This window comes from Ascidia mentula, chromosome 8 (genome assembly GCF_947561715.1).
Source record: "Ascidia mentula chromosome 8, kaAscMent1.1, whole genome shotgun sequence".
Classification (NCBI taxonomy): domain Eukaryota; kingdom Metazoa; phylum Chordata; class Ascidiacea; order Phlebobranchia; family Ascidiidae; genus Ascidia; species Ascidia mentula.
Genome location: NC_138573.1, coordinates 11,910,744 through 11,934,699, shown reverse-complemented (window position 1 = coordinate 11,934,699; position 23,956 = coordinate 11,910,744). Strand labels below are relative to the sequence as shown.

The 23,956-nt window shown below is 40.2% G+C and overlaps 1 protein-coding gene across 1 annotated transcript in view; it reads right to left on the bottom strand.

The window, feature by feature from the left end:
• The window catches only part of LOC145911960 (uncharacterized), a 61,385-nt gene that overhangs the window by 2,588 nt on the left and 34,841 nt on the right, over positions 1-23,956 (bottom strand). The window contains exons 76-146 of the mRNA XM_082999389.1: positions 23,683-23,862; positions 23,378-23,503; positions 22,904-23,083; positions 22,663-22,782; positions 22,408-22,590; positions 21,939-22,064; positions 21,675-21,854; positions 21,424-21,549; positions 21,158-21,340; positions 20,929-21,045; positions 20,410-20,592; positions 20,146-20,271; positions 19,743-19,925; positions 19,500-19,619; positions 19,114-19,296; positions 18,896-19,021; positions 18,553-18,738; positions 18,213-18,338; positions 17,959-18,141; positions 17,636-17,752; positions 17,312-17,494; positions 16,917-17,036; positions 16,515-16,694; positions 16,210-16,332; positions 15,868-16,047; positions 15,682-15,798; positions 15,297-15,482; positions 15,099-15,224; positions 14,849-15,034; positions 14,616-14,735; positions 14,065-14,247; positions 13,715-13,831; positions 13,449-13,631; positions 13,245-13,370; positions 12,791-12,967; positions 12,347-12,469; positions 12,094-12,276; positions 11,835-11,960; positions 11,250-11,432; positions 10,693-10,992; positions 10,435-10,551; positions 9,896-10,075; positions 9,670-9,792; positions 9,349-9,531; positions 9,091-9,216; positions 8,763-8,948; positions 8,538-8,660; positions 8,276-8,458; positions 7,868-7,990; positions 7,515-7,697; positions 7,185-7,304; positions 6,897-7,079; positions 6,504-6,626; positions 6,238-6,417; positions 5,910-6,035; positions 5,095-5,277; positions 4,620-4,777; positions 4,439-4,546; positions 4,151-4,322; positions 3,864-3,981; positions 3,590-3,737; positions 3,376-3,505; positions 3,211-3,318; positions 3,009-3,100; positions 2,525-2,669; positions 1,860-2,045; positions 1,535-1,616; positions 1,101-1,284; positions 670-867; positions 379-537; positions 14-127 (exon numbers count right to left, since the gene is read on the bottom strand). Of these exons, the coding sequence (XP_082855515.1) occupies positions 14-127; positions 379-537; positions 670-867; positions 1,101-1,284; positions 1,535-1,616; positions 1,860-2,045; positions 2,525-2,669; positions 3,009-3,100; positions 3,211-3,318; positions 3,376-3,505; positions 3,590-3,737; positions 3,864-3,981; positions 4,151-4,322; positions 4,439-4,546; positions 4,620-4,777; positions 5,095-5,277; positions 5,910-6,035; positions 6,238-6,417; positions 6,504-6,626; positions 6,897-7,079; positions 7,185-7,304; positions 7,515-7,697; positions 7,868-7,990; positions 8,276-8,458; positions 8,538-8,660; positions 8,763-8,948; positions 9,091-9,216; positions 9,349-9,531; positions 9,670-9,792; positions 9,896-10,075; positions 10,435-10,551; positions 10,693-10,992; positions 11,250-11,432; positions 11,835-11,960; positions 12,094-12,276; positions 12,347-12,469; positions 12,791-12,967; positions 13,245-13,370; positions 13,449-13,631; positions 13,715-13,831; positions 14,065-14,247; positions 14,616-14,735; positions 14,849-15,034; positions 15,099-15,224; positions 15,297-15,482; positions 15,682-15,798; positions 15,868-16,047; positions 16,210-16,332; positions 16,515-16,694; positions 16,917-17,036; positions 17,312-17,494; positions 17,636-17,752; positions 17,959-18,141; positions 18,213-18,338; positions 18,553-18,738; positions 18,896-19,021; positions 19,114-19,296; positions 19,500-19,619; positions 19,743-19,925; positions 20,146-20,271; positions 20,410-20,592; positions 20,929-21,045; positions 21,158-21,340; positions 21,424-21,549; positions 21,675-21,854; positions 21,939-22,064; positions 22,408-22,590; positions 22,663-22,782; positions 22,904-23,083; positions 23,378-23,503; positions 23,683-23,862 (10,820 nt within the window). The remainder of the gene's footprint in view (positions 1-13; positions 128-378; positions 538-669; positions 868-1,100; positions 1,285-1,534; positions 1,617-1,859; positions 2,046-2,524; positions 2,670-3,008; positions 3,101-3,210; positions 3,319-3,375; positions 3,506-3,589; positions 3,738-3,863; positions 3,982-4,150; positions 4,323-4,438; positions 4,547-4,619; positions 4,778-5,094; positions 5,278-5,909; positions 6,036-6,237; positions 6,418-6,503; positions 6,627-6,896; positions 7,080-7,184; positions 7,305-7,514; positions 7,698-7,867; positions 7,991-8,275; positions 8,459-8,537; positions 8,661-8,762; positions 8,949-9,090; positions 9,217-9,348; positions 9,532-9,669; positions 9,793-9,895; positions 10,076-10,434; positions 10,552-10,692; positions 10,993-11,249; positions 11,433-11,834; positions 11,961-12,093; positions 12,277-12,346; positions 12,470-12,790; positions 12,968-13,244; positions 13,371-13,448; positions 13,632-13,714; positions 13,832-14,064; positions 14,248-14,615; positions 14,736-14,848; positions 15,035-15,098; positions 15,225-15,296; positions 15,483-15,681; positions 15,799-15,867; positions 16,048-16,209; positions 16,333-16,514; positions 16,695-16,916; positions 17,037-17,311; positions 17,495-17,635; positions 17,753-17,958; positions 18,142-18,212; positions 18,339-18,552; positions 18,739-18,895; positions 19,022-19,113; positions 19,297-19,499; positions 19,620-19,742; positions 19,926-20,145; positions 20,272-20,409; positions 20,593-20,928; positions 21,046-21,157; positions 21,341-21,423; positions 21,550-21,674; positions 21,855-21,938; positions 22,065-22,407; positions 22,591-22,662; positions 22,783-22,903; positions 23,084-23,377; positions 23,504-23,682; positions 23,863-23,956) is intronic.

Here is a 23,956-nt window from a genome sequence, read left to right as displayed (position 1 = left end):
TTGGGACACTCACCGACATCCGGCCAATTTGTTCCCAAAGACCATTTGTGGGGTTGAGTGACCAGAGTCGGACTTTCTGCCTCTCGCTCTGCACACCGATCTGACTTGCCAGCATTGAGATGCGAAGCTGGAACGAAAAGTAAACATATTAAGACATGTTTTCAACCTCACTTTGCACGAAGTGTTTATAAAGTTTCCATGTCGGTGTAATTTTTTAAATGGCAATTTTCTGTTTTGTCTAACCGAAATCTATATTGTACCAGCGTGTATTGTACAGAAGAATATAATTAAATTAAATGATTTTTGAATTGATTTGTTTGTAGTTCGTTTGTAAGTTTTGCTTCAATAATTTACACAAATGTGTGTTCCAACACATACGTTTCTGACGTTCAACTCCAAATTTTCTTGGTTTCGGAAGTCCATGTCGAACATTCCGTAACAGCGCATCACCCGACCATCTGACGTCATCAGGTCGCTTGGAGCGTCAAGGTATGACGTCACGTCACGTGGATCGATGTATGTCAAGCTGGCTGTCACCTGAATATTCAAAATATTCGGTTAAACGGGTTGAAAGGAAACATTGGCCTTAAACATTATTTATTTTTTTACCAACGACGACATAGAGATATATCCAGCCAAGAACAAGACGCTTTCAAAGCATATACTTACATCTCCATGGTAGGAGTCGCCGGTTTTTGTAAAATATGAGTTTGGTTCGATTTCAATAAAGATTGCGTTCGATTGTCCGGATTGTGAGGATGGACTGAAATCCCCTCTGTCCCTTGACGAAAATCTCATGGAAGTTGCTTTGATCGGGATGCGGATATTGTGGTAGATGTCACCTCCTGACTTTTTGAATGATATAACCTGGAGATAGTGGATAGTGATAATTTAGTTGGATATATCATTTTTTTTAAATCTAGTTTGCATGGCGTTTGTATGGGAAAACAAGAAACAATTTTAAAATCACAGTCATCTAAACGATTAAACATATAAGTTCTCTCTAACTATTGTGCCCTGCTTTTGTCAAGAACTCTGACTTCAAGCTCGCCTTCATACACAAAAAACGTAAACAATAACAAGAAAGTTTTATAAAATACCTTCGTTGTGGTCATCAGTTCGTTGTTTTTGTCGACAAAAGTGAGAACGAGTCTTTCAATGTCGGAAGCAACGTTGATGCTGAACTTGCCCTGACTGTTGGTTGATGTTGCGGTGTGATTGTTTCTCACAACGAGACCAAACCGAAGAGGTGTCTCAGAACCATCGTTCGCAACTCCAAACACCCTGGGATATTACATTATGGATAAGTGTTCGGTCATTGGCATTTTCTTTTGCGTCCTGGCATTTTTTGTGAGCAATTTTCACCTGGCAGTTGAGCAGTTGTAACACGTAAAGTTTGAAAACGCAAAACATTAAAATTGAAGTTCGAATGAATTGAAATGCTTAATAACTTGTTTTTGTGCACTGGAATAGCTAATATTCTCATAGAAATGACGAAAACGTTGTTGGGAATAAAAAAATATTCTCTGCTTACTTTCCAGTTACGGAAATAGTTTGTTGTGTACATTGGCTGCACCCGCAACTCGTCACTTTGCTAACTGGGATAGTTACACCATCTGCAAAAAAAACAAGTTGATAAGTTTGTAACACAGTTATTCCGAAACTTTAAAATCGGTTCTTTTAATTTAACTTTTTCATTTTTGCGTGATTTAATGTGGAATGTTATTTCTTTAACACCAAAGATTTTCTTAAAGATGGGACTGTTTTGTGAGTAGGATAGATCCAAAGATCCTTATAAAGTCAACATATCTGACAACGTGACTAAACGCTGGTTTTAAAGGAAAAAAATGAACCCTTACTGTTGCATTGCACGGATGCCACCTCGCGAGTGATGGCCGCACAACATTGAGATTCGTGATAGTTGGATTGCTGACACGTGACCGAGGGACAAGATCCGACGTCCATGTAACGGAACGAACCATCGGGGTTTGAACATTCTTTCGGCAATCGAATCATTTTGGTGATAGGAGTTGCCCTGCACTTTGCTACAAAACAAAGGCACGTTGTCATTTAGTGGTAAGTACATCTTAACGTAGTTACGAAAAACTTAAGAGTTAATTACGCGAAAGAGAAACGCCAGAGGTTATATGCATAATAACAGTTAAGCAAAGGTTTTGAACAACTCCTGTGTTCATCATCAGTGATGTAAGGCAACTGTCTTCTTACAACTTAACAGTTTGTCATCTTTCAGTTTTGCAGATAATGTATTACACATCAGATGAGGTGATTCATGTATTGCAACATAAGCCAAAAACCAGAAGACTGCCAACATCGGCAATTGCTCCAACCATACCAAGTACAATTACCATTAGTAACGATCATTTGACAAGAATACTGATAGAGATATAATGCACGACTGCCTTCCAGAACGTACCTTGGTTCGATTGATTCATTTTTTTTCTTTGCATTACACTTGCTTACAGCTTTCTTGTCATTTTATATTTAGTAACGTTGCACAACTTACCGGTTGGTAATTGACATCCAAGATTTCCATTGTCATCGGTTCCACATTTCTGGCCCGATGGACAACCTTTAATGCGACATTCAACCTCACCGTTGTCGCAGGTGCATTTTCGGGAGCAATCAGAAGTGAGGAATCTTTCGCCATTCTACAAAGGGAAATAAAGGTAAATTTTTTAATGAGCCTCAACAGATATGTTTTACTGTAGCTTAAAAAAAATTAGCTGACTGAACACCATGTAGATGCAATGAAGTTATACAAACAAAATAACCAATGCAATAGTCGTGTCATGATACAGACCTTTCAAAATGCATTGGCTATTTTGTTTGTATCGAAAATTTACAAAACTGTCAGTTATGTAATTGTTTGGTGGTATTTCTGAATACTTCTAGCAGGAATAACAAAATTTGGCACCCTAACTTTAGGTTGAAGATATGAGTATATTTGTGAAACACGATCCTTATCACTAGATACCATGTAAACTTACCTTGTAATAAATTCCTTCGGCCAAACAACCGCATTCACCGTCAGGTACACACTCATTGCCAGACAATAAATACCCTTCTTCACATTCACAACCTGCAATCACAAATTAGCCCATGAATATCCTTTAACCCTTTAACAGACGCAAATAAATCTGTTACTTCATGCAGCAAGTTTTTGACCAAATGGAGGTAATTTTTTTTTACCTTCGACGCAAGTATCAAGGCAGGTCTGAGCTGCATTTTTGTCCACACAAGTATTCGGACATGCGCTCGTACATTGAATGTATCGTGAGTGCTTCGGACAGACAAGCTCTGTCGAGTAACACAAATATTAATACAAGTTATGATCGAATTTAAAGTGTAACTTACGGGCTCCAATCACATCTCTCCATAGACATATATCGGCACCGGCAGCTTGGCATTTTGCGGCATAAGCCTCTGTACTGCGAACAACCATCTGTTGGTCACCATCTAACGCGCACAGATCAAACACACAATCCTGTGAGCATTAATATGAGGTTTAGTGGTTTTCCAAACTGCTGTCTATGCATTTTTTCTTAAATTATAACGGGGAGGAACTTACATTGAAATATCGATTTGCGTCAACAACTGAGTGACACGATGAGAAGCAACCTCCCACTTCCTTGATCATGTTACATTGAGCCTCGAACTGTGCACGTTTCGCTGGGTTTGAAGTGCAGGCGCTAACTGAGGCTGTAGCTGATGCGCACCTAAACATAAGGATGGATACAATAACTAAAACCTCCCAAAATGGACAGGCAAATCTTTGTGACAAAAAGACTTCTTTCCGGAGATCAAAACAACAAACCGAAAAATGTGTTTGCATATTCACTTACTCGGATGCTGAGTTCACTTGGTAGCTGTTACCAAACTCAACGCTAGATGGCGCCAACTGCAGTGTCCCTCGTATTTCCATGTCGTCACTGGGTACGCCATTGTAGTTACCGCAAAGACCTAAATAATAGATTTAGATTGGGTTGATTGTACAAAGTTAGTGTTTGACATGTTGGAAATACTTCAATTCTACACTATATTCTCTTTTCGTGAAATATACCAAGATAACTGTTTTCTTGGAAAGATATTGAGCAAATATTGGAAAATGTGGAAAAAGGAAAAAATTGACCTTCTACTGCTTGGGCATAAGCTGGAGAGAGACCGATAGTAAAGTAATGATCTCCATCGTATCTCATCTGGACGCCGAACGGAGTTGACACAGTGATGTAACGCCCACTAAGTCGCACTTTTACACCAGAGTTTGGGTCACTGTACGGCAGTGTGGTCGACACCCCATCAACCTGAGTAATTGGTAAACTCCAGTTATAAATTCGTTAAAGAAATGTTGCAATATACACCAGGTAATAGCATAACATTTAGAAAAAAATAAGTGGTAATGATAGAAATAAGGACATACCAAAACAACCAGGTTCTTTCGGAGTTCAATCGATTTATCTCCATACAAGAAGATGACTTTATTCAACCAAGTCACGTGTGTCAGTCCGAAGCGGTGTTCGTTTTGGTTCTGCAAATTGAATCACAACATTTATTACCAATTTCATCAGGTGTTGTTGCGTGAGTATGGATAGCATACAAACCTGAACCGTGAATTCAGTCAATCCGTTGGCCCGAGCAGACGCGGTTGTTTTTACCAGATCGTATAGACAAGCTCCCTGATATTCATAGTGGTTTCCATCGAACGTGTCGTAGTGTGGATCTCCACTCACAGTGCAATACTTAAGATCACCGAAGTTTTCTGTGATCAAACAATGTCTTGTTACAGTAACAATTAAATAAATATATACACAAGAGAACACAAAAAAGTACGAACAATGCTGGTAAGATTGATCCGTGTTGTTCGTGTAATATATTAAAAAAGTTGATAAATATAAGGTAAAGTACTGGCAATATGAACCCTGCAACAATGCTTTCACTTGTCACCTCCCTTTAAATACTTGACTCTATAACAAATCATTTTATTTTCAAATCAAGTATTTGTCACAGTGTTATTGCACGTTTTTTACAACCTGGTCGCACCGGTTTCAAACCATGCACTTGTGGGGGTAAACTTACGTCTGCAAGACGGGGCAGGGTTTGACCAGACGCCGCTTTGTTCACAGGCGATCCTGGAAGCTCCCTCCAATACGTAACCGTCAGAACACCGGTAAGTGACGACATCACCGAAAGCCCACACAGACTGACTTGCAGGCATTTGTGTGGCTTTATGTACGCTATCGGGATAGGGACATGTCACCACTGCAACAATACATAGATGATTTAGAAACAGTCAGTAACATTTTTAAAAAATGAAGCCAATAATACGTTTTAAGTGAGCTACAGGAAGCGCCACTGCTTCGACCTATAAGGTAGTGATGTTCCCAGTTCCAAATTATCCGGCCCGGCCGGATCCGGATAGTTATCAATCAAATCCGGCCGGATAATTTGGATCCGGCAGTTTGTTAACACCGATTCGTGTATTTTATCAGCATGGCAATAATGTTTGATTGCCAAACAGAATGCTATGTTAAGTTAGCTTATCATGAGTGGAACAAATAATAAGGTATAACAAGTCACGAAAAACCTTAATAACAAAAAACAAAAAATTCGGAAGTCGGCGAGAATCACATTCTGGGTCCCAAAAACGAGTAATTTGCAAAATGTTTGTCCGTTTTTAGGACAAAAATGCTTTCCCAACTATCCGGTAAAATTAAGTGTATTATCCGGCCGGGTCCGGGTATTGAAAATTGGTCCATATCCGGCCGGGTCCGGGTACCCGGATCCGGCGCAAGACATCACTACTATAAGGTCTCATCAGTGCTAGGGCAAAACAGTGTCCCTGTAAGAAACTTGTTTATATGATCAAACAAATGGCTCAGATGCGGACTTACATTGACAGATATTCTGGGAATCCTCGACGTAACCTTTCATACATCCGCAGTAATAACTTCCCTGTGTGTTTTTGCATTCTCTGTTTGATTCGCAAGTAATGGTGAGTGAGCTGCATTCGTCGATGTCTGGATATAGATAATAAAATAGAAATATTTGATACCACAAGCTTTTAATTTACAACGCTCCCATTTAACATTCAGCATCATAACCTGATAACTATAATTCGGTTTAAAAAAAATATAAATAATACAAAATTATTTTTTCCAACATTAAATAAATTTCTACAGCCACAAAATTGCCCAAACATCGATTTAAAATATTTCGTACCAACACATGCAGGTGAGTTGTCCGACCATCTCGGACCAGATTGGCAAGTGATGGTTGGCGAACCACGCAACACGTAACCCTCGTTACACATAAAAGTGGCAACAGTTCCTACACCATATTCTTCGTCGGTTGTAGTGAAATAACCGGCATTGGGTGTGGCAGGAGCCTGACATACTGGTCCTGAGAATTACAAGAGCGTCGAAAAATCAAAAAAATGTCAACGGACATTTGTAGCAACAAGTAAAGTTTTTGGTCGCCATACGTACTTCGACAGTAGAAACCGTCTCCCAGGTAACCAGGTAAGCACGTGCATGTGAAACTTCCCACTGTGTTTTCACATCTCGCATCTTCAGAACACGGGGAAGTCCCGTCCGCACATTCGTCAATATCTGACAAAAAGGAGGTTTACTTTGAAAATTAGAAAAGTCGGATATAAAAAAATGATCACTAAGATAATATGCATCCAAAACGCCCAATGTTAATTAACCAATAAAAACGACAATTCCATTTTTTTTCGTGGCTCTCATGATGTCACGATTATAATAACGTTAATCAATGACTATTGCTATGGTGACGAATCAGTTACCACATGGTATTCGGAATAGTGATAAAAAATCATTACAAAACATCAACGAAAACTTCGGTATTGATAATCTCACCAATGCATGAAGGTTCGGGGGTTGACCACGATCCTGTTGCCTGACAAGATGCCCGCGCTGAACCCACAATCCCGTAACCATGTTGACAGTAGTAAGTAACAACTGTGTTTACTCCGTATTGGAACTGATTCCTCGGGTTGTAATGAACTCCTATACCGGGATTCGGTTCCACACACAGGATTTCTAAACAAGCGTATCAGTGAATACCTATGATTGCCTAAGTTGTTGTTTAACAATGTTTTCTATTAGACTATAACGTCACGAGTATGATGTCATACATGTACTTACTGGAGCATGTCGATCCGTCGCCTGAATGGCCGTGTTGGCATCTACATGTGTAACTTCCATCATTGTTGATACAATTTGCCAAGTGATGACAAGGCGCCACACTCAAGCACTCGTTCACATCTGAATGTAAATCACCAAAATATACATATTTTGTTGCTGTTGTAATATGGTCAACCAAATTCCATTTTACGCTTTAAGTCAATTTTTAAAACAACAAAAAAGACCTCAGATTATTTAAAAGCTTAATTTTAACATTTATATCCATCATTTTTGCCGGATGGAGCGAAGACATTAACACATATCCGAATATATAAACGAACAATCACTCACCACTACAGTAAGGTGGATGGCTGCTCCAAGCTCCGTCATCACGACAAGTTGCCGTATCTCTTCCCACCAACACGTAACCGCTGTTACACGAATAGTGGACTTCGTCTCCTGCTATCCAAGACGTCTTGCCCAGTGGTCGGATTGCACCGTTACGAATTGATCCGACGTTGTAACAGTTGGCAACTTAATAACAATTAAACTTATTGTTTGCGGATGCAGCTTTCAAAACAGCGATTTTGAAAAAAAAGGCAGGGTTTTTGGCACGATGTTTGAAACAAAATGCGGGTTTTTTGGCAAGGTTTTTTGGGTGACATTTATACACTTGTCGAGAAGAAAATAGTAAAAAATCTTACCTCTGCATGACCTTCCATCTCCTGTGTATCCTTCTTTACACTGACACCTGAAACTTCCGGCGTTGTTTATGCAACGAGCGTTAGCATTGCAATTGTGGGAGGATCTTCTACATTCGTCAACATCTGTCGCGAAACATTGCAAACGTAAATCATGTGATCCAGTTTATTTTGAGTATAAATAGACTGGCCCATATTGTTATTAACATGACAGTGTTAATAACAATATGGGCCAGTCTATTTATACTCAGCATTATGAGAAAACCCGTGAGTTGTGTTCCTCAGTTTATTTTGTTCCAAGTTTTTACAGGGAAATTCTACTTGTATTAAAGCGCTTAGCTATGCATGCATGTTTAAAAATTTTTTTGTATTAATAATGAATCGATTCATGCTGAAATGTAAAATATAAACCTGAGCAGGTGACAGAGGTGAGAGACCACAGGCCATTGTTCTGGCAAACCGCCACCGACTCCCCTCGAACCTCGTAACCCGACATACAAGTGTAAGTAACCCTCGTCCCACTCTTCCACTGTGATAAACTCTGCGGTGAATAACTTCCACGGTTGACAGTGGGCGGTGGATTGCAAACTATCTCTGCAAAAAAATCGTATATTTTATGTTAAGTTAGCGTGCTGCTAGTCGATGGTTTGGGACGAGTTGGATTGAAACTTACTCGTGCAGTGGACTCCGTCTCCTCTGTAACCTTCTTTACAGTGACAGGAGAAACCTCCGACCGAGTTTACGCAGATAGCGTTGGTGTTGCATTTGCTTCTTCCCTCGGTACATTCGTCAACATCTGCCACAAAATTTACCTCAATTAATAACAAATAAAACGAATTCAGGTGTTTCTAAAATCGTAAATGTAACTACATTGCTTAAGTATCAATACTCATCTTACCGTCGCAGAGAGGTGGGGTGGGAGGTATCCACGTTCCGTCCGGTTGACAAACGGCTCTCGCAAATCCTTTCACTCTGTATCCCAACTGGCACGAATACGTCACCGATGCGTCGGCAGCAAATCGCTGTCGGTCACGTGGTGTGATCGATCCTCCAATAGGAGAAGAGGGTTTGGGACAGGCAAGTCCTAAAGATGTGACATTTAAAACATTAATATATGTTATAAAAATAATTTTTTAAGTGGCGACTGAGGTCGCACTAAAAAAAGAAAAAAATGCCCAGTTACAAGAAAAGAGAATGTGTCAGGTTTTAATGAAAGGTTCACTCACGTTCGCAGTAATGTCCGTTGCCGGTGTAACCAACGTTACAAGTACATGTATATCCGCCATCAGTGTTTGTGCAAGTTGCATATTCGCTACATCCGTTGTCTCTTGGGTTTGCGCACTCATTAATGTCTGTCGATTGACACGAATTTATATTGGACAAGTTGTTATAGATAGTATAGCTAAATATGTAAACATCAATTTAATACTTCCGTTCGTATGTTTATATAACCCTCTGATCCACATGATCAGAAACTGTTTTACCTATACACGTGGTGGCGCCATCTTCCCACACCCCGTGTTCGCGACAAGTTATGATTCTCGCTCCATCCAACTCATAACCTCCCCTACACTCGTATGTGGCTGCACTTCCCATCGTCCACACGCTTACGTGTATCGGTCTGTAGAAACCGTTGCTAACCGCGGGCGGATCTCCGCAAACAACCTCTGCAAACAAATGTTCAACCACAATGAAATAAATGCTAAGGAATTCAGGTAAAGTGCGAAAAATGTTAAATATTAATTGTGAAGAAATATTGTTGTAAACAGTTGAGTTTAGAAATAAACAACTGAGGTTATGCTTACCGCTGCAGCTTCTTCCATTTCCAACGTATCCATATTCGCACTGACAAGTAAACGACCCCTGGTTGTTCGCACACTTAGCGTGGATGTTGCAATCGTGGCTTCCCTCCGAGCATTCGTCAACATCTACAACAACGGGGAATGCATGTTTTGCAAAATTTTATTATCTTCACAAACGCTCACAGTTCAATACACTTAGAAACATTCAACTTAATTTCAAGTAACGTACCTATGCACGTTGGTTCACCGGGTGACCAGGTTCCGTCAATTCCGCAAGTCATCACAGCGCTGCCGTCGACCTTATATCCGCTGATACACGTGTAAGTCACTTGTTCGTTTGCGAAATATTCCTGTTGTTCTGGGAGGAAGGAACCTCGGAAAATGACGTCAGGTTGGAAACAAATAGCACCTAAAAATGGAAGAAATTCCATTAAAATAAAAAAAATGTAATGGTGGGTGTGCTTTCTACAGTTATGATCTGGGTTTGGTTGCTACTGGAAGTATTTCTTTGTGGGCAATAAATGTGTAAAACACAAGAATGGAAAAGTAACTCCAATATATACAGAAGGGTTTTTTGAAAATATAACGCCCAATATTGATTTTTTCAATATTGCCTGCTATTTGTTTGTGTGTAATGCAAAATAATGTGCGATTTGCCAACATGCAGTTAACAAAGAAAGTGAACTTTGCATTCGCGGTTTTCAATCCCTCGTAAATCTCCACATTGCTAAGACCTCAAGTTCACAAGTGATTGAAACTTAAACTTACGTCGGCAATATCCGTCTTCACTAATGTATCCTTCATCACAATTACACTCGTGCGATCCAACTGTATTTGTGCAAGTTGAATGCGCGTGGCACGTATCGTCCACACACTCGTCAATATCTAAGAAAACAAATGTATATTTAGATATACGAACAACTGATATATTATCAAAAGACTGCAATACACTGAGAAAAGTATTTTGGTACTTTGCGTTTGCCAAGGATAACAAAAATAAAAGAAATACATAAAGTGAATACAAACCGATGCAAGTTGGTTCATCAGCCGACCACACACCAGTACGAAGACATCTTATGCTTGTTGATCCGACAAGAGTGAACCCGGGATTACAATCAAACGCTACGTTTTGATTTGGACTGTACGTAGTCTCGATGGGTGTGAAAGTTCCGTACTGAACATGATCAAGCGAACCGCAACTGATTTCAATGCAAGATTGACCATTTCCAGTGTACCCGGTGTTACAAGTGCAATCATAACTTCCTATTGTGTTGCGACATTGGGCATTTGGTGAACAGTTGTTCGTGTTGCTACATTCGTTTACGTCTGGAAAGTAAAAAAAATGTACGGTTGTACGATTGCGCCAGAGTGTTCTCGTTTTTACGCGAATTGGCAACTTTTCCACTTCTAGTATTGTAAATGCTGACACTGCGTCGGTTCCAAATCTAGCAATATGTTTCTTTCTTTGCAGCATGACCACACTTAATTCCTATATGCAGCTACTCTGTTTAACTTAACTCAAGTTTCCGAAAACCATATCTCGAAACGAACACAAAATCTACAATTTGAAAAGATTCTCATACCTCTGCAGTAAGGTGGTGATGACGTCCATATTCCATTTGACTGACAAGTGCTGGTTTCGGAACCAAACAACACGTAACCCGCAATGCAACTGTACGTGATGACGTCACCCACAGAGAATGGTATCGGATTAGAGGAAACCCTCTGGCCGTTTCGCAATGGAACGGGGGGAACGCAACTTCTCTCTGCGCAAAGAAAAGAATTGTTGGCGTATAGTAGAGGTCCGCAAATGGCGAGTCGCGACCCAGACTGTTTTTTGGTCGCTGTACATTTTGTGTAAAATGTCCATAGAAATTCTGGTTTTGTCAAGTTTTGTTGTGCTCGAAATGACATAAATTACAATGCACGCAGGTACAAGGTTGCCTTACTATTATCGGATGCATTTGTGCAGACAACGACCTTGCTAATGTTCGATTCTTACGTCACAGTTATATTGTGTTAAGCTGCAGAACTGAACCGCGAAGATATGAATATGTTTGTGTCGCAAGACTTTTGGAATCTTTGCGCCAAAAAGTGCATGCGGACTCCTGACGCATAGAAAGGAGTAAATGGCAAACGGGACAAAACGTAGAGATTTCTCGACTTACTTTGACAAGTAAATCCTGAACCGTAGTAACCCTCGTTACAAGTACAACGGAAACTTCCCGGTGTGTTTGTGCAAGTTGCATCAGCCGCACAAATTCGGATCTGAGATGTTGTGCACTCGTCGATATCTGCATTCAAATGTAACTAAATACTTGCTTTCCAAAAAACACTTCCAGAAAAATATTGGAACAGATCGGGGGACGGAACTATGACGCTGTTTAAAAATCGAAAAAAAGAGTATTTGTGTTTTTAGTGACATACCTGTACACTGAGGGGGATCTCGCGACCAAGTTCCTTCCGCTGTACAAGTGGCTGTTGTTATTCCCGAAGTCTCAAAACCTCGCGTGCATCCGTACAAAATCGCGTCGTTGATCGAATATTCGTTCTTTTCTCCGTTTCTGATCACAACTTGGTCGTCGAGCAACTGAGGTGCACACACGATCTCTGCGAAAAAACATTACGTTAAAATTTTAAAATTATTTGCAAAAATATAAGTAAGTTATAAGATACTTACTCGTGCATTTGTCATTCGCCGATTCGTATCCAGGTTTGCAAGTACACGTGAAGCTTCCCTGGTTGTTCGAACATTTTTCGTTTTCGCCGCAAGGACTAGAGGAAGCTTGGCATTCGTCGATGTCTGTCGAAAGCAGGTATGATAAGCAACACTATTTGCGTAATGGTAGAAAGTGTTTGCCTAAATGTTCATTGTACATTAACGAGTAGTAAAATAGTACTGATGTTTAGAAAGTGTGTGGTCCAATAAATTTATATTTTTTGCAACAAAAGACAAGTTTTTTTTGGTTGCGAATGAAAGGTCACTATGTCGCTTTCCATAATCGATTGATTGTATTATGTATAGTTCTACGAAATTCTGTATTACAGCCCTTTTGTGAAAAGATTATTCCAAAATACGAAATACGTAACATTCGACAACCAGGAAAATATATCGAGTGTTTACCGAGACATTGAGGTTCGTCTTCAGACCATTCTCCATCGCTCTCACAAGTTACAGTTTCAGCTCCGTCGGCCGAATATCCGGGATCACATGAGAAAGTGGCGACACTACCGATAAAATGTCCGTCGCTAAGAGACGAACCTCTCAAGTTGTCGTGACTCAGCGGTCTGCACTCGATTTCTAAACATGATACAAACTTAGTTAAAAGTGCTGTTGAGGTGAAAATTTAAAGGAATGTGAATAACTATGGGGGTGAGGGGTGTGCTATGGGAGCTCACACAGGTTATATGGTGGGCATGTGGTCAAGTCACACATGTGCATAATAACTTGGCAGGTGACCACCAATGTGCTATATGTAAGATTATTTTTGCTAGTTATACATTGTTTGCCGTTTTTTAATAAACCATCAACAAAATAAACTTTATATTAAACACACCAGACTTTATACGCAACTTACCGTGACAATTAAACCCGTCTCCTGAGAACCCGGACAAACATGTACATTCGTATCCCCCATCTGTGTTGTCGCAAGTCGCCGCAAGATCACAAGGCGAACTTAAAGGATCCGCGCACTCATCCACATCTGCGTTTATTTATTTACAAAATTAATGAAAATGTCTGCAATGAAACACCGTTAGTTAAAAGCAAATCATTACGTCACCTATACAAGTGGGCAGCTCGGTCGACCATTGGCCGTCCGATTCACACGTGATCGAGCTTTGACCAATCAGCTCGTAGCCTCGCTTGCAGTTGTACTCGACGATGCTTCCCTTCACAAAGTCGCCGATAGGGCGGAGAACAATGTTACCGTTTTCCACAATTCCTGGTGCGCCGCAGTCGATCACTGCATATTGCATACAGATGTAACAAAGGTTGGCGCGTCCTTGTCTATATTATTATTAACTATTTTAAGGGATCTTTACTTACATGTGCATGTAAAGCCGTCTCCGCTGTATTGATCGAAGCATGTGCAGTCAAAGCTTCCAAATGAGTTACGACAATAAGCATGCGAGTCACAAGGCCCGCTTGAACATTCGTCATTATCTGCGAACACAAACAGAGTTTCGAATTCCATCGAGTATTTTCTCAGATCAAGAAAGATATTTTGAAGTCAGCCTCCGTTAAAATTTGTCACAATATACAGGGTTGTCGTTTGTTATACTTAAACACCGAAACGGGTTTGTGTGTAAATGTAAAATCTTTTTCATTTCAATGACAATATCAGAGTAGTCGTCACAAACTTGACTGAAACCAATAAGATGCCTTTGTCCACCTACCAACACATTGTGGCGCAGGAAGATCCCAAAAGCTATTGGAAAGACAAGTCAACTTTGCGAAACCTCGCAGTTTGTAACCATCGTTGCACGAAAAGTTCAACTCGCTCCCCACACTGTATGGCGAGGTGCTGGTGGAAGTAACTGCGCCATTCACAGGAGCGGCCAAATCTCTACAGGCAACCTCTGTAATTGCACAAAATATACATGGATTAAAGTCTACTACAAGCAAACAATTTGAATATGGCGCTTTTTAAATCATTTTATTATTGTGTTTACTGTAACTTAGGAACTGATGATGCCACCAGGGCGAAATATATTTCAAACAACCCCAGGCTGAACCTGTTGTCAAAAGCTAGTGTTTTGTGTCCATTACGGAAAGTATACAGTGATCGCTCGGTCAGCATCTGCAATCTATTATTTAAAACTCAATTTTTCAATGTTTGAAGTCACACATAAACAACACGCAACAATTTAAACACTACGTCACATCTTGACACAATGTTGAGAGGTACATGATTGTAAACCACATTTGATCATGTTTGCATACGTACGTGAGCAGGACAAGCCATTGCCGATGTAGTTGGAGTTGCAAGTACACCTAAAACTTCCTGGAAGATCTTCACATGAGGCGTTTTCGTCGCACGGGTTGTCGGTTGAACATTCATCGATGTCTAAATGTTTGCAACAATCATGTGTTTTTATTTGCATCTTTGTGTATTTGATTTGCATTAGAACAAAATCATTTTTCAAAAAAGAGTTTTAAATATTGCCGCCTCAAACTTACTCATGCAAGTCGGTTCATCGGCAGACCACTGGCCGTTATCGCCACACTCAATCGTGGCTGTTCCGCTGATCTTATATCCATCTTTACACACAAATGTAACCGAGGAGCCTTGCTCGTAATGCGAATACACCACGTTGCCTTCAACCAAACCATTCGTGGGTATTACGGGTCGAGTACAACGGCGAACTGAGACAGAAGATCGAATTGTAAAATCGAATCAGCAGCTCAACAGTTACCTGATATAACTTACGGTTGCAGGAGAATCCGTTTCCGTCGTATCCGTTCATACACTGACAGGTGTACGAACCTTCTGTGTTACTGCACGTCGCCCTGCGGTGACATGCGTTTAAAGAATCGTCGCTGCATTCGTCAACATCTGACAACAAAAAAGAATATTCTGGTAATGGCGCTCTGTCTATGCTAAAATGCTGAACTTTTTGTTACGCACCAGTGCATGTGGGAACAGAGTGCGACCATTGGCCACTTTCCTGGCACGTGAGTACGTTGTGGCCAATCACGTTGTAACCGGGGTTGCACTGGAATGAGATGATACTCCTGACGTAGTAAACGTTTTGAACAGTGGAAGGGACAATTACGCCATTGGCCGGTGCACTCAAAGGCGTACATTTCGTTCCTAAGAAATATTGATTTGTATTTAGTAATATGCCATATAACAGTGAAATGAATTTTTTATCAAATAAAACATGCAAGTGTCAAAAGCTTTGGCAGCACTTTAAAGTTTACAATATTTTTAATTCAGAATTAAAGATTTTTCCCCGATTCCTTTAACCTTTGAACCGTAGACCCTACTTATTTTAAAACATGATTCTTACGTGTGCAAGTAAACCCATTTCCGTTGTATCCACTTTTACACACGCACAAATACGTCCCCTTGCTGTTGGTACAAGTCGCGTGCTCATCGCAAGGATTGTCCTGGCATTCATCAACGTCTACAACATACAGTAAACCTTAACACCCATTCACATAAAATCACGAACAGCTTAAGGTTTTCAACAAACCTGTACAAGTTGGTGGGAAATCTGACCACTCGCCGGATTTCGTGCATTCTACAGTAGAAGAACCGCTCAGAGTGTAACCGTCCTGACATTGGTACGTCACCGAGGAGCCGGTGACGTAGCTGGGGAGCGGCGACACGACCGACATGTAACGTGACAGTGGCGGCAAAGCGCAAGTGATTTCTGCCAATTAATGAAAATACGGTGTAAGCTTATAAAAAACTGATGAACTGCTTCAATAAACATTTATAAATAAGTTAGTATTTGTCTCTTTAGCATCACATGAACCAAAGCAACCGATTCCAGACACTTATCGCTAATAAGCAACGTTACTTAACAATATACCTGTACATTGGAACCCATCGCCCTCATAGTCGGGCAGACATGTACAAGTATAACCGTCAATCTTGTTGTCACATGAAGCATTGTTGTCGCATTCGTGGCTCCCGGTAGCACACTCATCGATGTCTAGTGATGGAAATGGATTATTAGAAAACTGTATGTTAATTGCACGCATAACGTCAGCAAGAACATAAGCATCACTGAATATTCGGTATTGAAGAAATATTATTACAAAAACAATGTGAAATTCACGTGGTTGCAACTCACCACAACAAGCTGCCAACATTTTTTTTCAGAAAAAAACTTACCTCTACATGATGGTTCGTCTGCCGTCCAGGTACCAGTATTTTGACAAACCAAAATCTCATCCCCTGTCAACTCGAAACCATCTCTACAAGTAAAGGAAGCAATACTTCCCACAAAGTTGGAGTTTGAAAGTGAGAAGGAACCGTATCTGGGACGTTGCAGTCTTCGAGAGCAAATAGTTTCTACATGATAGGAAATGACTCGTAAATGTACCTGGTGTCATCTCAAAACCATTTCAATGTCAGGTTTTATATTTTTTTGAATAATATTAATAAATTACAGACGTTAAGCTTACATACTCAATGGTAGAGGGCATACTTTTTGAGCAGAAACTGTTATATTTAACTTTATTTCAAAAAAAATATTGGTCATGGCGAGATCAACTTGATCGGAACACAACTTACGGTCGCAGAAGAATCCGTTTCCTGTATATCCGCTCATGCAAGTACACGTGTAGCTTCCATCAGTATTTCCACAGTTGGCGTTTTCGTCACACACAGTGTTATCACTGCATTCGTCGATATCTACGTAAAAATAGTTCTAATTACAATCCGGGCTGTAATTTTAACTTGATAAACGCTATCAATTCCATAAGCCCTATTTAAACGAAAGGTATAGCGTTAAGATGACAATGTCAGCTTTTCCATGAGCTAGTAATTGCAAATCGAAAGTAACAACCACCTTTTTACTTGCAAAACACGAGATACAAATTACATATATCCGGTCCTGATATGGTTTGTGTTGACAGTGTAAAAACTTTAACAGTAACACATTACGTCAGTTGCTCTATCAGACGTACCTGAACACATCGGTAGCTCAGATGACCACTGGCCGTCCTCTTGGCAGGTGATGGTGCTACTTCCAACCAGATCATATCCGCGGTTGCATTGGTATTGGACCCTACTTCCCTTTACATAATCACCTATCGGTCTCAAAACGATTCGACCGTTTTCGATATCGCCTGGATTTCCGCAATCGATCACTGAAAAGAAATTTCACAGTCATTGCGTTTATTTAACCAAAAAACCTAAATACGCCAATGTGATGAAACTTTATCCACATGTGCAATATTGATTGGACCAAACATTACTTTATACAAGTGTGTGTATGTTTCAATGCTTACAGTTGCATGTCTCCCCGTCGCCAGAATATCGGTCGAAGCAAGTACATCGGTAACTTCCAATGGTGTTCTGACAGTAGGCGTGTTGGTCACACGGCCTCTCAATACACTCATTAACGTCTGGCAAAAATGCTTTATTTTATACACAAGCTAAACGTACAATTCACCAAAAAATTAGAGACGCATTGATGGGCACGGAATTACTTCGTATTGCGTTGGATTTATGCAGAAACTAAGTTAATTACACGATTTAAATATAATTTTTGATACAACAAAAGAAAATCATATGGGTGCAAAATTATCATAGTACGTATATTGATACCTACCTCTGCAAAACGGAGGATTGCTGGACCACAATCCATTTGCCCTGCATGTGATCGACGAGTCACCAAGCAATTCGAAACCCTCACTGCACTGGAAGTTGATGACGTCATCAAGGCCGTAGGGTGCCGACGCTGATGATGTCATTGAACCATGAGCCGGTTGTGAGACGGCCCTGCACTCAATTCCTAGAGAGAGAACATAGTTTTAATCGTGACGTTTTTCTGTTTTGGATTTTGAATGTGTTTTTGTAACTCACGATGACATGTTCGGCCGATGCTTCTGTATCCGCGGTTGCAAGAACATACAACCCCTCCCACAGTGTTCGTACAACTGGCGTTCTCATCACATGGGTTGGTGCTTGGGTCAGCGCATTCATCGATGTCTAAACAGGCAAATTAAATAAAAATGTTTCAATTTCTTCAATGCGCCGTGCCAGTGTCTGGTCTATAACTATAGTACTTGCTGTACTATAGTTATGTAAATGTTTGTAAACATTTAAAAAAAACTAACTTTCATTCCTATGATTACGCAAAGTACTTTATATAGGGACTGACATTAAAGATCAATTTGCTACAACCGGATTTTTTGTAGCTTACCAACGCAAGTTGGTTCATCAGATGACCAAGTTTCGTCTTCTTGACACGTAATGACGCTGCTTCCTTGTAAGGCGAAACCGGGTCTACATAGGTACGTCACATTGGCGCCTACGTCGTAGAAGTTGAAGATGATGTCACCCTTGATGCGAGAGTTGGTCGGTATATCGGGTTGGGTGCAGCGTTTTTCTGAACACAGAATGTTCAATTCATCCCACTTTTAACTCTCATACAACATGAAATTTAGACTAAGGTCGTACAATTAAAAAGGAAAATTGGTAAAAATAAGTTTCTTTCCTTGTAAAGATTAAACTCAGTGCATGGAAGAAAAGTAGTGTAGACTTACTCAGACACAACCTTCCAGATCCCTTGTAGCCATCTCTACACGTACAAGTGTAACTTCCATCTGTGTTCAAACAATCTGCTCTGTTTGAGCATGGGAAGCCGTGGCTGCCGTCGCATTCATTTACATCTGGTAAAAAGTGACGTTAGATGACATATCAGAATCAATCATTTTCCAACATTTTCAAGGAATTGCGCAAAAAATCGTAAGTGGAAACTGACCGACACATGTAGGTGGTTGGTGAGACCAGTCTCCATTCTCCATACACGTCAAACTCGAAAATCCCCTCAGGGAGTAACCGAGGTCACATGAAAAGAACAAAGAACTTCCAAACTCGTTGCTTGTGTCAGTTGAAACGATCATTTTTCCGTTGGCTGGAGCACTGAGCTCGGTACAAGTGATCACTAGAATAAATAGGACTGGTTTTACGAATTTATTTGATTGAATTTACAGAGACAAACAGTGAATAATTTAAAAAACAGTGTATTACTATGATTAACCAGCAACTTTCATTACAAGTAGACCTTACCTGAAGCAGAAAAGCTTTACAAATATGCCAACAATACAAATCAGGAATATACCAATATTTCTTACAGTCGTCACTTACATTCGCAAGTCTCCCCGTCTCCAGAGTAACCCTGGTTACAAGTGCACGAATAGCTCCCTCTTGTGTTGGTACAGAAGCCATTCTCATCACACGGAGCGAGATCCTCGCATTCATTTACATCTAAACAACAAATCGCCAAAACATAATCAGTTAACGGAAACGGAAAAATTAGGGGTTACAAAGATGTTGTGCTATTTTAATTCATTTTCCCCGTTACAAAAAAACTAATTTTGGTTTAAATACCTCTGCAAGCTGGTGGGTTTGACGACCATTGTCCACTGTCTGTGCAAGTTAATGCAGCCGTTCCCGTCAACTCGAAACCTTCGTCACACAAAAACACAACTTCGTCGCCTTGAACAAACGAGTCGGTCTTGGTAGCAACGATTTGTCCATTCCTCGGTGCAGGCAGAGTCAAACAGTTGACCTCTGCAAAATACCATAAAATAATCACACTGGTGGTTCGAACAAGTAAAATACATATATAGTAACAAAGAAGGAAGTAATAAGAATTAAACTAACGTAATAGGACTTTTATGTAAAGACATGTGTGTTTTGGGGGGCTGACATAAAATTATGATTAGTGCGGTAAGTAATATCCGCAACATTAAATGTGCAAAAAAGATCGTGGTTTAGTTCAATTTCCTACCGCTGCAAACAATTCCGTTTCCAAAGTATCCTCTCTCGCAAGTACATGTGTATCCACCCGGTGTATTTTCACACATGGCGTGAATCGAACACGGGTTCAAATCCTCGTCATCGCATTCGTTCAAATCTGAACGATCAAAACATGACGATGGTAATCACGTAAAGCACAAAACATCTTCAAATAGTTTGAATTCAACTTTGAGGCGATAAACATAAAAGTTACCACGACATTTAAGACAAAAAGATATTTTTACAAGCAACAAACCTTCGCAGACTGGAATAGGAGCCGACCACTGCCCGTTCTCATCACAATTTATAGATCTATCTCCAACCAACACATAACTCCTAAAACACTGGAAGTTGACTGTTGTGTCAACATAATAACGCTGGTTTTCGTCTTTGAGAACTTCGCAGTTAGATGGTGGATCGAACTGGGGACACATCAATCCTGCAACCACAAACATATCGTTACTGGAGTTAAAAAAGGTTTTTATTTATTGTTGTGATAAACACTTCAGGTGAACGCCATCAAACGATTACCAACATTGACAACTTTTAAGAACTCATTTTCACGTTTGCAAACACTTTATTTTGTGATTGTAATGGATATTTTATTGAAAGATTTCTAGGTGTTTACACCGTATATGTAAACGATGAGTTTAATCAGGTATCTATAAAAATCCAAACCAATGTAAATACACGCGTTGTAAGGATTATGCACTCAGATTGGCATTGGTATCTGATAAGGTAGCTTGAACCGCCAGTGTAGTATTCTTAAACTTACTTGTGCAAGTATAACCGTCACCGCTGTAACCTCTCCTGCACGTGCAAGTAAAAGTTCCCTTTACATTGCTACAAAGAGCGTTGCGACCGCACGGGTTTCTACGGCACTCATTCACATCTAAAAACAAACATTACGACTTGTTACTAATTATAAACGAAAAAGGTAAACCCTTTACAAACAAAAAAAGCCTGGCAACGTATTTCAGCCAAAACACTTCGTCGAAACTCGCCTGTGCAACGAGTGATCGAACTCGACCAAACTCCGCTTTCCAAACACTCGATTACTCGTGGACCCTGCATGCTGAATCCGGCTTCACACTCGTACTCTGTCGTTTCACCAACAAGATACTCGTCCTTAACCCCATCCACCAGTGACGTGTTACTCGCCAAAAAGGGAGTTCCACAAGTTACGACTGGGCAAAAAGTTTGTTGAATTTATAAGGTTGTACAGTAAAAAAGGCGGACTTTACTTTAAAGAAACAAAATTAAAACTTACGCGAGCAATCAAAGCCGTCGCCCGAATAGTTGTCACGGCAACGGCAAGTGTAGGTACGGGGCTGGTTGATGCAATGAGCGTTTTCGTCACAACCGTTCAACGAATCGTCAGCACACTCATCGATATCTGAGCATTGAGCGTATATATATCCGTTAATTTAACAATCTCCAACAAGTTATCACAGAAAAACAGTACAAAGAAACGAAAGAAATAGGGTATAAGGGTGTCATATAACCACATGTATTACTCACCAATACAGGTAGGTTCATTAGGTTGCCATACTCCCGAATTTTGACAAGAAATTCTCGCATTTCCCAATAACTCGTACCCGTCCTCACACGAGTAAGTGACGAAGTCGCCTACCGAGTAGTTGCTCTGACGCACGACAAATGAACCGTGACGGATACGTGCGGGTTGTCGACATAATATTTCTATGAGTTAAAACAAAAACATGTAAAGCAAGCTGTATTCTGAATTTATTTATAATTCAGTAGGTCGTACAGACGCATGCATACCTTCACAGAAAAATCCGGAGCCAACGAATCCATTATTACACGAACAAGTGTATCCACCAATAGTGTTTTCGCATAGAGCGTTGAGGTCACAATTGGATAGAGTTGGGTCCGAACATTCATCGATGTCTAAAAACAAAAAAAATCAATAATATTTTTAAGGAAAGCACACTGATAAGGTTGGTGAATGACATCCCACCCAAAACAATCTAAATAGTATTAGAATGATATGTTATGTTTACTATTCAATAAAAGAAAAATGAACAGTAAACTTATTTATATCACTCAAATTTAAAAAACGGGAAAGTTGTGTACAGTTTTAACTGTTTCCATTAACAGTATCTGTTTTACACTCCAAATTACAACCCAAAAAGCTATTAGTATAATCTGGTTATCAAGTCGTTTCCTATTTAATAATAGAAGTGTTGCATTGGTACAAAACCAACTATGCCCAACAAACAAATCGCCTTACCGACACATTGAGGTTCATCTGCGGACCAAGTTCCATCGCTTAAGCAAGTTAGCACTGCATCGCCCAGCAGCTCATAACCGCTTCTACACAAATACCTGACCACTGTTTTCACGTTCATCGGTACGTCGCTATAAGGACGGAAAAGCCCATTATTGATCGGCGACAAAGCCGGGCATTGGATCTCTAAGAAGGAAATACAAGAATTTAGCACATTATAACTTTCGAAGGCAAAAGTTTAAAGGGTTAAACGCATACTGGAGCAAGCAACTCCATCTCCACTGTAGTCAGGGTTGCACTGACAGGTGTAACTTCCCTCTGTGTTGGTGCAGGTGGCGTGAAGGTCGCAAGGGGCGCTAGAGGTGCACTCATTCGTGTCTGGAAATAATCGCATGTGAAAACTAAATTCAATTGAATTCATATGAACAAAAACCCTTCAATGCTTTTCTATTTGTTCATTAAGCAGTGATAAGGTCCGGAAAAATGCTCCAGCACTCACCTATACAAACTGGCGACTCCCCAGTCCAATCACCGCTCACTGTACAGGTGAGAGTTTCCCTTCCAGACAGAGTGTATCCGTCAGTACAAATGAATGAGAGGGAATCCCCCATGCTGAAGAGAGGATCCTCCGACGACAAGAAACCGTTTTCTGGCGCAGGAAGTGATTCACAAAACACCTCTGCAATACAACAGAGAAAATGTCAAAAGTGACTACAGAAATCAGCCTGTGCAAGTCCGTGACCGGCGGATCTGCGCCGGAATAAGATCTTTGTTTATTCATAGAAATATTAATTTCGCCTATTGGCATTTCGGGACTGCCAACATAGAAACCTAAGCGATTTAAAACAATAAAACTTTTACAATTCAAACACTGATTAACATAGTTTCAGAATCAAACCATAAAAACCGTCGTATTTGTATAGATAGCAGGCCATTTTCGGACATTTGAAAGATGGATGAACATTTTTTTTACCTTGACAGGAAAATCCATCTCCTCGGTAACCATCCTTGCAAGTGCAGGTGAATCCCCCGTTTTGATTGTCACATGACGCGTTGGGATCACAAGGTGTGTCATCAATATTGCCGCATTCGTTGATGTCTGCAACCAAGTAAAACGCATTTTAACAATCATTTAGCTTGTAGAAATTACCAAACAAACGTAATTATAAAAGCGCTCTGTAAAGCCTCGTTTTGGTTGATCGTGGCAAATATCAATCGGTTTGATATGTTAAGGGACATATGTTTTAATGTGCAGATGTTTTTTAGTCTAAATTAAACCTGTGCAGTATGGAATTGTGTTGGACCAATTTCCATCGTCCAAACACACAAGAATTTCATCACCGATAGTAGTATATCCGTCATCACACACAAACTCTGCTTGGTCGCCCACTATCCAACGAGTTTTTGGGGAGGATATTCTTCCGTACTCGGGCGCGAACAGTACAGGACAGGTTTTCGCTACAGCAAAAACGCATAGAGCAGTTGATTAAAATTGCTTTGTTCAGTTTAAAAAAATCCATTTTTTTTTCAATATTCCCACTGGACAGTTACA